General features: G+C 29.2%; 1 protein-coding gene across 3 annotated transcripts in view; it reads left to right on the top strand.

Annotated features, from left to right (window-relative positions):
- LOC103579191 (endoplasmic reticulum membrane sensor NFE2L1) overlaps positions 1-13,820 on the top strand; it is a 65,671-nt gene that overhangs the window by 33,352 nt on the left and 18,499 nt on the right. For all 3 annotated transcript variants that reach the window (XM_014444834.2, XM_014444832.2, XM_014444833.2), the window contains 2 exons: positions 1,885-2,189; positions 2,996-3,199. In XM_014444834.2, coding sequence (XP_014300320.1) covers positions 1,885-2,189; positions 2,996-3,199 — 509 coding nt within the window. The remainder of the gene's footprint in view (positions 1-1,884; positions 2,190-2,995; positions 3,200-13,820) is intronic.

Here is a 13,820-nt window from a genome sequence, read left to right as displayed (position 1 = left end):
AATATAAATATTCGCTTTCAACCATAAAAAATAAAAGTAAATAAAAATTAAAAAATAAAGTCTTCAAACTCGATACATAAATAGTGACGTGAAAGAGGGTGTTGTCAGCCATTATCGTGAGTTAAAGTAACGAATTTTAAGCAGACAATGGCCGCTACTCGTTAATGTAATAGGCATCGAAAAAGGTGCGACCTTCTTCTGGTAACCACTCAAAGTCAAACCGCCTTAAGAATAAAAATATTAAAAAAAAAAAAGAAAAAAAAAACTCACCTTTATTATTATTTTTTTTTTATCCTTTTATGCTTCATCGACGATCATCTCTTACATATATATATATATATATATACATAAATATTCTTAGGCTTTTAACCATCTCCAGAACTCGTCACGCAGGTGAATTATTTTTACCTGCACCGATGCCCTTTTTCTCGAGTTATGAAGCTAAGAATATTTTACATTCATTATTGTGTTGTACAACTATTTTATATATTTATGGGCTGACTCTGATATATATGACTTTGATTAAAAAATTTTGAATTTCGCGGTTTTTTTTATTATAGACTTTTAAAAATTTGTAACTCTGAGGTTATTAAAGAATAAGGAATCAAAATTTAGAGGTAGACAGAGGAACAATTGAAGAAAATTTTGAGACCTTAAAAAAGTCTCTACGGTAATTAGGGCCAGAGTTATAAATTTTTTAAATTTAAATTTTAAATTTGAGAAATTTCGCGGGTTTTTTCGGGGGAATTTTTAAAAATTTGTAGCTCTAGGGCTAGTGAAGATTAAGAAATGAAAATTTATACGTGTATAGAGGAAGGGCCAAAGAAAATTTTGAGACCTTAAAAAAGTCTCTAGGGTAATTAGGGCCAGAGTTATAAATTTTTTAAATTTAAATTTTAAATTTGAGAAATTTCGCGGGTTTTTTCGGGGGAATTTTTAAAAATTTGTAGCTCTGGGGCTAGTGAAGATTAAAAAATGAAAATTTATACGTGTATAGAGGAAGGGCCAAAGAAAATTTTGAGACCTTAAAAAAGTCTCTAGGGTAATTAGGGCCAGAGTTATAAATTTTTTAAATTTGAATTTTAAATTTGCGAAATTTCGCGGGTTTTTAATTAGTCAATTTTTAAAAATTTGTAGCTCTGAGGCTACTGTTGGTTAAGGAATGAAATTTTACAGTGTTATAGGGGGAGGAATAAAGAAACTTTTGAGCCCAAGAAGAAGTCTCTAGGGCAATTAGAATCAAAGTTATGAATTTTTGAAATTAAAATTGTAAACTCACGAAATTTCGCGGTTTTTTTTTTGGGTACGTTTTAAAAAATTTGTAACTTATAAGCGATTGAAGATTAAGAATTGAAATTTTGCACGTCTACAGAGGGAGGATTAAAGAAACTTTTGAGACCTAGAAGAAGACTCTAGGGTAATTTGAACCGAAGTTATTAATTTTTTAAACCGATCAAAAAATAAAATAATAAATCAGGGAATCTATTTTTAAAAAACTAAATAAAATATCTAGCGATCAAGGGTAGGAGATCTCGAGCCAGGATTGGTGATAGGGCGGAGTCACCGAGGGGTTCAGTAGCCAAGCAGGTGTATCCCACATCCCCTTTTGTAAATTGGTTCCATTTTTTATCCTCTTTCTCATCCCCACTCTCGACTTTCTTCGAATCCGGTCCTGGCCGCTCGCGAGTCAGTCCTCGAGTGACGATCTTTCACGTCAAACCGAATTTCGCACCGTCATTATTCGTTATTACGCGTAATTAGATCGTGAGTGTTTTAATTTAAAAGAAAAAAAAAAAATTGCCCGCGAATTTTGAATTTTCAAAAATTTTTTGTGACGAAAAATGAAGTAACAAGTGGTGAATTTTGTGGTTTTTTAAATTACAGGTGAATATATATTAGAAAGTCCAATTAGCGGAACTAGTGCCGGTGAAAGTACGACGACTAGGTTGGAAGCTGAAGTCGAAGCCGGAGCGTTAAATGACCCGGAAATTGGACTTACTAGTGAGGATTCATTGGGACTGAGCAATAATTTTGGGCTGGAAGATGACTTTCCGTCGGAACTGTTGAGCGATAGCTTGCTCGCCGGCTCTGGTGTTGAGGGACTTCTTTGCAACGACTCGCTGGGACTTCCCGACGGATTTAATCTTGAAGAAGCTCTGCAGCTTGTGGGCCTCAATGAACAACCAGAGGTAAAAAAAAAATTTTTTGTTTCAGTCAACTGTTGACTTACATATTTTTGTCAACGTTTTTATAAAAAAAACGTTTGAATTTGAATGAGAAAAAATTTTGGTGAAATTCGAAAAAAAAATTTTTTTGAGTCAACTGTTGACTCAAAAATTTTAGTCAACTTTTTGAAGAAAAATCATTTGAATTTGAACGAGAAAAAATTTTGGTGAAATTCAGAAAAAAAAAATTTTCGAGTCAACTGTTGACTCGAAAATTTTAGTCAACTTTTTGCAGAAAAATCATTTGAATTTGAATGAGAAAAAAATTTGGTTAAATTTGAAAAAAAATACAAAATTTTTGGGTCAACTGTTGACTTGACATTTTTCTTATCAACTTTTGTTGACTCGTAATGAGTCAATCCCTGAGTCAACAAGTTAACTCTTACTTTCAAAATTTCTAGTTGACTACTAAATAGTGAATGAAAATTAAAATTTTTTAAAATAAAAGTTCGTGTCAACACTTAACTTTTGAGTCAATAAGTCAACATCTAAGTCAACAAGTCAACTCATACCTTAAAAAATTTTTAGTCAACTACTAAAAAATAGATGAGTAAAAATTACTAGTTGACTCAAAAATAAAAGTCAACACTAAACTTGTAAGTCAACAAGTCAACTGTTGAGTCAACAAGTCAACTCGTTTCTTAAAAAATTTCTAGTTAACTGCTAAATAGTAAATAAAAATTCCTTAAAATAAAAAATTAAAGTCAAAAGTCAACTCTTGAGTCAACAAGTCAACATTTAACTCAATGAGTCAACTTTAAACTCAACAGGAAAAAGAATTAAAAAAACGTGACCGCGTAGGACCGAGATTGCGAAACAAAGACGAGCCATCTTCATCAACATCCACATCAACATCAGCATCAACTTTAAACTCAACCTTAACTTCAACATCTTTAATCGAAGACGAAATCGACGACATGATTCACACACCCCAGTATCATTCCCACCCACATCCACACCATCGTCACTATCAGGTAATTTATCAACTTATCAACTTTATCATTTTCAATGTCAACCCCCCACTTAATTCGTTCCCGCCATTTTAAATAAAACCGCGGGATTTTTAAAATTTTTAAATACAGAGGCGGTAATTTACGAGTTACTTTTACGAGTAATAAAATTGTTTTTTAAATTTATAACTCTTGCAAGTGGGAGGTTGAGTTACATAATGTATGATATATAAATATATATATGTAATATATATATGGGTAATGTTTCATGGGAAACTAATAATTAGCAGTCGTAAGAGAAACTAATGTCTGGCGCAGAATGTCGAGATATTTATTTTGTGGCGGCAATTAAAAATATTTTTTTAGAGTAAAGGGATAGAGGGATGATTAATGAGTAATTAGAGAACTTGACTAAGGAGTAATTATGAAAAATTAAATTTATTTTGTATTTTAAATTTGAGAATATTTTTGAATTTTTAAAAGGATTCGTAGAACTTTATGGGAATGACTTTAATTTTAGGAGTAGATAAATTTTTTGTGGAATAACTGAGGTATGGGTTTTGTAGCTTATTAAATTCCCTACAAAATGACCTATAATTGAATCAAATTCCCTCACTAGAACTTTCTCAAAAAAATTCCTAACCATAAAAAATGACTCCCTGAAATTTCCTCTGAAAATTTTAATCTTTCAATTCGAGCTTTGATCCCATTTTTGACCGTCAAATAATAGTTTTTTCAAAAAATCATTCGAATAAATCTTGTAGCTCATTAAATTCCCCACAAAATGACCTGCAATGAAATTAAATTCCCTCCCTCGAAACTCCTCAAAAACCCTCTCATAGATAAAATTACATCCGAAAAAAATCCTCTCAATTTTCTTTTCCCAAAATTTAATTTTTTTTCCAAAAAACCGACTCAAGGACCTCGCCCCCTTAATTCCTCACTAAATTCCCTATATTATACTCCAAAATTTCCTCCCTCAAAATTCTCAACCACAAAAAATCCCCATAAATTATCTTCAAAAAATTTCCCTTTCTCCTTCGGCCTTTAATCCCATTTTTGACCTTCAAATAATTATTTTTTCAAAAAATCATTCAAATAAATCTTGTAGCTTATGAAATTCCCTACAAAATGACCTACAACTTTATACAATTAACTCCCGGGAAAGTAACGGAAAAAATTCCCAAAGATAAAAAAATCCATCCAAGAATTTCTCCTCCTCTTTTAATTTTCTCTCAAACTTTAATCCAACTTTTGACCCTCAAATTATTTTTTTTCAAAAAAATCTTTCAAACAAATCTTATAGCTTATAAAATTCCCCACAAAATGACCTACAATGTTTTTAAATTTCCTCAAAGAAAACTCCAGAAAAATGCATATATGTACAGAAATAGATTGAAAAAAATTTTTTTCTCCCAAATTTCCACATAAAAAATAATTAATATTAAATAATAATCACTTTATTCAATAAAAATAATTATCAATAAATTCCTCAGTAACATTACGAACTAAAAAAAAATTGTACTATTAAACTACCGTCGGATTAACGAGTTATAAAATATAAAAACGTCAAGGTTTTATTTATCACCTTGGCCTCTTGTCTTTCCTCATATAAATATATATATATCTATATATATATATATATATATATATATATATATATATATATACCATGTTTTCCATCATTATCAACTATCAGTTATTACACTCATGCATGTCTGAGTAAAAAAAAAAAAACGTCTCAATAAAATAAAGAAGAGAAAAAAAAACCGCGAATCCGCGGAACCGCGAAATGTCTCGGGATTTAAATATAAATTTGTTATTATTTATAAATGATAATTATTACGTTTAATGATTGATTATTAATTATTACAGATGCTTATTATTATTTTTATTGTCATTGAAAATTACGCAATTTTTTTTTTCTTTTTTTTTTTATAAATTTTTTTCTTTTTAATTGTAATTAATATATTTATTGTAATTATTATTGTTTTTATGGTTTTGTTGAGTGACTTTGAACTTGTTGACATTTTTTTTTTTATTTTATTTTTTTTTAACGAAATTCGGAATTTTTTTTTTTTTTTTTTTTTTTTTTTAGATATATTTTTGTATAAAAGCAATTTTCTGGAGTTTCCTTTGGGGGAATTTGAAAATGCAGTAGGTCATTTTGTGGGAAATTTTATAAGCTACAAGATTTGTTTGAAAGATTTTTTTGAAAAAAATTATTTGAAGGTCAAAAGTTGGATTAAAGGTCGGGAGAAAATTAAAAGAGGAGGAGAAATTATTGGATGGATTTTTTTATCTTTGGGAATTTTTCCCGTCACTTTCCCGGGAGTTAATTGTATAAAGTTGTAGGTCATTTTGTAGGGAATTTCATAAGCTACAAGATTTATTTGGATGATTTTTTGAAAAAATAATTATTTGAAGGTCAAAAATTGGATTAAAGGCCGAAGGAGAGAGGGAAATGTTTGGAAGATAATTTATGGGGATTTTTTGTAGTGAGGAATTTTGGGGGAGGAAATTTTGGAGTATGGTATAGGGAATTTAGTCAGGAATTTAGGGGACGAGGTCCTTGAGTCGGTTTTTTGGAAAAAAAATTAAATTTTGGGAAAAGAAAAATTAAGAGGATTTTTTTCGGATGTAATTTTATCTATGGGAGGGTTTTTGAGGAGTTTTGATGGAGGGAATTTAATTTCATTGTAGGTCATTTTGTAAGGAATTTAATGAGCTACAAGATTTATTCGAATGATTTTTTAAAAAAATTATTATTTGAAGGTCAAAAGATCGATTAAAGGTCAAAAGAAAAACCCCAGGTAAAAAGTGTCAAAAAAATTAAAATTAAAAAAATTTTAATAAAAAATAATGTTAATAAGGACAGTAATAAACCGTTAGAGTGTCAACACATGTCAAAACACTTCTGTGAATTAAAAAAACAGGGATAATTTAACGGGCGATAAACAGCAGCCGAAAAATAATAAAATTTCAAAATAATTATTTTTTTCGACACTTTTGTGCCTTCTCGAGCCTGAAATAAATGCCACGCATGAGATCATACGTATGTCTCATTAAAATACGTTACCGTGACAGCTGATAGTCCTCTAAGTACTCAATTACTCAACTACTAAATTTTTTAACTTCATAATTCTCTTTACATTAAAACCGACGTCAATTTTTATCTTCCATCCCTTGTAACTCCGTAAATAATGAAAATTAAAAAAAATTTTCTCCTGATTTTTTGTCAGAAATTTTCCGCTCTACAAAAAAGTAGTCAATAAAAATTTTTCTAAACTCAATATTTACAAAGTTACAGCCGTTTTTCCAAAACTTTACTTCAAATTTCCCACAATTGTCATCTAAAAATTTCTATTTTCTTTAATCACTCATATCTTTGTAAATAATGAAAACAGAAAAAAATTTCATTAAGATTTTTTGTCAGAAATTTTCCGCTCTACAAAAAAGAAATCAATGAAAATTCTCGTAAATTCAATATTTACAAAGTTACAGTCGTTTTAAATAAAACTTTTGATTTTATGCTGAAAGTAAATTTATTTTATTAAAATAATTACAATTCTTTTTAATATTTTAGTAATTAAAGAGGTAATTGAGGTACTTAAGGGTACACAGATGTAGGATTGATAATAATAACAGTAGTGTAAGCTGAAAGACCAATTGGAAGTTAAGAAACCCCTTCTCTTTACGTAGGTAAGAAAAATCTACTGTTACTCAGTCTCTGTAAATTCAATGCATTCACTTACGTCAGTTCACTCTCAGGAGTCTCTAGACACGTTTTCTGTAGTCGCTTTAACTTAAATTAAAAAAAAAAAAAGAATTTTCCGGAAAATTTTTTGTGGAAAATTCTGCCGAAAAATTTCCGGTTTATTGTTGGAAAAATCAGTCGGAAATTTTCCATTTTTTTTTTAGTGTTTGTGAAAATTTTTTGTGGTGATAGATAATTTTTTTTTGTGAGTGGAAAATTGGAAAAGTGGAAAATTCATTTTTGTGACAGGAAAAATCAATGGGAAAATAGAACTTATGAGCCACGTGGACGTGGAATGTTGGAGTTTTTTAGTAGACGAGGGGTTAATTCAGGTAAAGAAAATTTTTGGAAAATGGAAAATTGGGAAAAGAAAATCGTGGAGGGAGAGATAAAATTGTGAGGTTTAGGTTGGAAAATTTGTGAAAAGTGGAAATTGTGATTTTCTTGGGAAAGTGTGGGTGAGTAGACTGAAAATTGAAAGAAAATGGAAAATGTGAGAGAATTTTGTGAAGGAAAATAAAAAGAAAAGTTGGGAAATTTAATTTTGAATTTATGGGGTTTTATTTAAATTTGAAGATTGGATAAATTTTTTAAAAATAAACCAATAGGTGAATCTTGTAGCTTATAAAATTCCGATAGAATGATAATAAAAAATTTTCATGGTTTTTTTGACATTAAATTGATATTTTTATGGGAAAAAAAAATTTTTCATACAAACTATTTGATTTATTTTTTAGCTTATTAAATTCCCTGCGAAACGACCTATAATTTAATTAAATTCCCTCACTAGAACTTTTTCAAAAAAATTCCTAACCATAAAAAATGACTCCCTGAAATTTCCTCTGAAAATTTTAATTTTTCAATTCGAGCTTTGATCCCATTTTTGACCGTCAAATAATAGTTTTTTCAAAAAATCATTCGAATAAATCTTGTAGCTCATTAAATTCCCTACAAAATGACCTACAATGAAATTAAATTCCCTCCCTCGAAACTCCTCAAAAACCCTCCCATAGATAAAATTACATCCGAAAAAAATCCTCGTAATTTTCTTTTCCCAAAATTTAATTTTTTTTCCAAAAAACCGACTCAAAGACCTTGCCCCATAAATCCTGACTAAATTCCCTATACCATACTCCAAAATTTCCTCCCCCAAAATTCCCAACCATAAAAAATCCCCATAAATTATCTTCCAAAAATTTCCCTCTCTCCTTCGGCCTTTAATCCCATTTTTGACTTTCAAATAATTATTTTTTCAAAAAATCATTCAAATAAATCTTGTAGCTTATGAAATTCCCTACAAAATGACCTACAACTTTATACAATTAACTCCCGGGAAAGTGTCGAAAAAAATTCCCAAAGATAAAAAAATCCATCCAAGAATTTCTCCTCCTCTTTTAATTTTCTCCCGACCTTTAATCAAACTTTTGACCTTCAAATAATTTTTTTTCAAAAAAATCTTTCGAACAAATCTTGTAGCTCATAAAATTCCCCACAAAATGACCTACAACGAATTTAAATTTCCTCCTTCCATCCTCTTCAAAAACCCTTACAAAGATAGCATTTCATTCAAAAATCTCAATTTTTCCCCAAAAATAAATCAAAATTTCCCATTAACCGAAAAAATTTTACAAAATTTCTCCACAAATTTCTTCAGCAAATGACCTACTTAACTCCCGTATTAAATTTTATTAAAAAATAGCGTAATCTTCTAATGCGAAAATAATTGACAGCAAACATGTCAATTACATTTTTTTTTGCTCTCAATGAAAAATAATATCAGCAATTAAGTGAATAAAAATACTAGCATAAATATAATATAGTAATGACATAATTAAAATACAAGTGGAGTATATTAATATATAATATATATATGAGCAGTAATTAAAGGTGAGTAAGGTCAGTGTTAATACGACAGTAGCGTGAGAGAGGAGTTACCAAAAAATAACATGTTTTACATTCCCATTAATGTCCGCCATCTTGTTACGTAACGTGACGTAATGGCCGTCGGCCGTCACAACACTCAATGGGACGACGGTTTAATTTAGAATTTTTTCTGCAAATTGTCCGGAGTCGAGTCGCGTTTTGTCTGGTCTAGGATTTTAAGGACGAGGTTAAGAAATATATGAAATGTTTTGCAAAAATAATTTAATGTATTAATTTAATTCAGCAATTAAATGTGTCGCTGTGATATTATTATATATGTCCTCGGAGTTATTAAACCTAATGACATATCTTGTAGATCGCGAGTCGCGAGACAGAAGACGCGAGTAAGGATTAACGACTATCATATGCATGATAATTATTTGCACGATAACTATTTTAGATTTTTTTTATTTAGTTTTATTGTTCTAGTTATATTTTGTTGAAAAAAGATTAAGGGGGAGGGGAAGGATGGATGGTTTTTTGTGAGGTTAGGTGAGTAGGTCATTTTGTGAGGAAAATTGTACGTTAGGTTCATTCCATGGTTTTTGCAAAATTATTTTAGGGTAATTGAGGTTCTTTGATGAGTTTCTATCTTTGTGAGGGTTTTTCAAGAGGATGGAGGGAGGAAATTTAAATTTGTTGTAGGTCATTTTGTGGGGAATTTTATAGGCTACAAGATTTGTTTGAAAGATTTTTTTGAAAAAAAATTATTTGAAGGTCAAAAGTTTGATTAAAGGTCGGGAGAAAATTAAAAGAGGAGGAGAAATTCTTGGATGGATTTTTTTATCTTTGGGAATTTTTTCCGTTACTTTCCCGGGAGTTAATTGTATAAAGTTGTAGGTCATTTTGTAGGGAATTTCATAAGCTACAAGATTTATTTGAATGATTTTTTGAAAAATTAATTATTTGAAGGTCAAAAATGGGATTAAAGGCCGAAGGGGAGAGGGAAATTTTTTGAAGATAATTTATGGGGATTTTTTATGGTTGGGAATTTTCAGGGAGGAAATTTTGGAGTATGGTATAGGGAATTTAGTCAGGAATTTAGGGGACGAGGTGCTTGAGTCGGTTTTTTGGAAAAAAAATTAAATTTTGGGAAAAGAAAAATTAAGAAGATTTTTTTTCGGATGTAATTTTATCTATGGGAGGGTTTTTGAGGAGTTTCGAGGGAGGGAATTTAATTTCATTGTAGGTCATTTTGTGGGGAATTTAATGAGCTACAAGATTTATTCGAATGATTTTTTGAAAAAACTATTATTTGACGGTCAAAAATGGGATCAAAGCTCGAATTGAAAAATTAAAATTTTCAGAGGAAATTTCAGGGAGTCATTTTTTATGGTTAGGAATTTTTTTGAAAAAGTTCTAGTGAAGGAATTTAATTAAATTATAGGTCGTTTCGCAGGGAATTTAATAAGCTACAAAATAAATCAAATAGTTTGTATGAAAAATTTTTTTTTCTTATAAATATTTTAATTTAATTTCAAAAAAACCATGAAAATTTTTTATTATCATTCTATCGGAATTTCATAAGCCACAAAATTCACCCATTGGTTCATTTTTAAAAAATTTATCCAACCTTCAAATTTAAATAAAACCCCATAAATTCAAAATTAAATTTCCCAAATTTTCTTTTCCTATTTTCTCTGCTCAAAATTTCCTCACATTTTCCATTTTCTTCAAAATTTTTCAACCCACCTCCACTTTCCCGACAAATTTCCACTCCCTCAATTTAAAAAAAGTCTAAAACTCCTCAATTTTTCCAGAAAATTTTTTTAAGGAAAATTTGAATTCCCCTGGAAATGAAAATTTTCTTGAAAAAATTTTCAGTAACTAATTGTCGATTTTGGTGAATAGTTAAACCGGTAATTCAGGTAATTACAAGTTTTAAACCGCAGGTAGACGAGGATCCTGTCAAAATGTTGCCGAACAATTGAGCACTTGTGAAAATTTCCTACCTGCCGAATATTCCGGGGCCTAATCGGTCCCAAACCTCAAGTGACTTCGGTCTCGCCCTCAGCCCGGCGTCAAACTGACGGAGACATAAAATCTATTGAATTTTTGTAACTTTGGCGACGCCGAAGTCTAGAGTCAAGTGATTAGTCACGGCAATGGTTTTTGGTGAATTTCTGCGGTTACTTTGTGGGTTACGGTCACTATTTACAAATTAATCGATTGTTTGGTTATGGAAATAAATTTTCGGAAGTTTTCTGTGATCGTAACTCAGTAATTTGTCAACAGAAATGAGTTAGGGTCTTAAATTATGATGGAGGTTTTAGAAAAAAAAAAAAAAGTAAAATTGCGACTGGAAAATTCGGAAAATTATTTGGGAATTTCAGGAAAATTCGGAAAATTATTTGGAAATTTCAGGAAAATTGGAGGATTTGGAGGGGGGATAAAAAAGATGGAAATGTAGAGGGGAAAGTTCTGGAGAAAATTGAGGGAATTTCAAATAAATTTAGGGGGGAATTTGGAAAAAGGGAGTGAATTTTTGAAATTTTGACCGGGAAATAAATTTTTTTTTAAATTATGAATAGATGGATTTTGTAGCTTATGAAATTCCCTACAAAATGATCTATGATTTAACGAAATTCCCTCTATAGATTCTCGTAAAAAAATTCCTTAATAAGAAAATTCCTAACAAAGAAAATGTAAAATTTTTCACTTGACCTTTAATTGAAATTTTGACCCCGAAATAATTTTTTACAAAGAAATCATCGAGACAAATTTTGTAGCTAATGAAATTCCCTACGAAATGACCTATAATTTATTGAAATTCCCTCCATAGATTCCCGTCAAAAAAATCCTTAAAAAAAAAATTCCTAAAAAAGAAAATGTAAAATTTTTTACTTGACCTTTAATTAGACTTTTGACCTTCAAATAATTTTTTTACAAAAAAATCATCGAGACAAATTTTGTAGCTAATGAAATTCCCTACAAAATGACCTATAATTTATTGAAATTCCTTCCATAGATTCTCTTAAAAAAAATCCTTAATAAAAAAATTCCTAAAAAAGAAAATTTTTAATTTTTTACTTGACCTTTAATTAGACTTTTGACCTTCAAATAATTTTTTTACAAAAAAATCATCGAGACAAATTTTGTAGCTAATGAAATTCCCTACAAAATGACCTACAACTTTTTCAAATTTTCTCAAAGGAAACTCTAGAAAAATGCTTCTGTTGACAGAAACTCTAAAAAATTTATTTAAAAAAATTCTAAAATAATAATTAATATATATTTATATATATTAATATATGAGTATTTAATTTTATTTGACAAACGTACACATCGTACACTCAACTGTAACCCAGCACACAAATATTAACACTCCGTGAAGACGTAATATATTTTTAAACACTAGAACCTTTTGTTAGTTCGCTCTCTACTCAAAGTCCCATTAAATAAAAGGGCCCACACACAACCATAATAAATCACTACCAATTATTAAAACATTTCTCGACCCTTTTTAAAACAAACAAAGAAAAATAAAAATTACTTTGAAGAAAAAAAATCTTAAATTCAAAATTTCATACTCCGCTTTTTTCAAATCCCCATAATTCGTAACCAACCACTTGTAGGCTAATTTTTCACAGGACCAAAATTGTTGGAAATTTAATTTCCTACAACTTTGGTCCTCTTGGTAAATGCCCTAAAACCAATAGGTACAAAGTTACAGAGCTCTAAACAATTTATTGTCACCAGCTGAGCTCCAATTTTCAAATCCAAAATTTGTTATCACAAAAAATGAGTCATATCTTCTAATCTATTACTCCTACGCAATTTTTATCTATTACAAAAATTGTAGCTGATTAAATTCCCATTCCAATGACCCCTCAACTTTTGAATTTCTACCCATAGGTACCGAGATATTAATTTTTTTTCCTCTATATTAAATTATTTTCTCCTCTACCGGAATTATTTTATTATTTATCAAACAATATATATATATTTATTAATATAACAATATAAAATATGTCATATAAATATATATACATATATATAAGTGAATTATACATTTCACACTACATAAATCCAACATATGTTGACGTCCTGCCGCGTTTTCTCGCCTCAAGGAAATTGTTCAATTTTTTTTTTTATTAAATATATATATATATATATATATATATATATATATATATATATATATATATATATATAAAGTCCTTGACTTCTTATGCTAAAAATTGACCTTTCTCACGAATTTCATATATATATATATATATATATATATATATATATATATATATATATTTTAGTCAACTAGCGATTGACAGATACGTCAAAGTGTCAAGTTAAATATGTGTAAAATAAATAAATATATATATATATATATATATAAGAAATTTTTGATAAATTATTCAATAGAAAATTTTCTATAAAAAAAATATTGTTAATAAATTGATGATATATATATATATATATATAGTTTTTAGCTGTGATGATTTACGGAGTAGGAAGCACTTGTGGGTAAAAAAGACAGAAAAAAAAAAGAGAAAATGGACATTATTTAAGGCCATCAAACGGTAGATGTATGTTGTGATAGCAGATGGTACTTAGAAAATTTTTAAATGATTATTATTATTATCAATGTGATTGTGATTGGAATTGAGAGCTTGAGATTTGGAAAGTAAATTTTTTTACGAAACTGACTATGGGAGATTAAGAAATTAAAATTTCGAGGTGTATAGAGGTAGAAGTGTAGAAAATTTTGAGATCAAGAACGAGTCGCTAGGGTAATTAGAATAGAAGTTATGAATTTTTTAAATTTGAATTTTGAATTCGCGGATTTCGCGGGTTTTTAATTTTTTATTTTTGAAAATTTATAGCTTTGAGGTTACCGCTGATTAGAAAATGAAAATTTACACGGTTATAGAAGGAAGATTGAAGTAAATTTTGAGACCAAGAAGAAGTCTCTAGAGCAATTAGAAGCAGAGTTATGAATTTTTGAAATTTAAATTTCAAATTCGC

Source organism: Microplitis demolitor, chromosome 9 (assembly GCF_026212275.2).
Source record: "Microplitis demolitor isolate Queensland-Clemson2020A chromosome 9, iyMicDemo2.1a, whole genome shotgun sequence".
NCBI classification, from domain to species: Eukaryota; Metazoa; Arthropoda; class Insecta; order Hymenoptera; family Braconidae; genus Microplitis; species Microplitis demolitor.
Note: the sequence above shows the minus strand (reverse complement) of the source record. Positions and strands in the feature narration are given on the sequence as shown.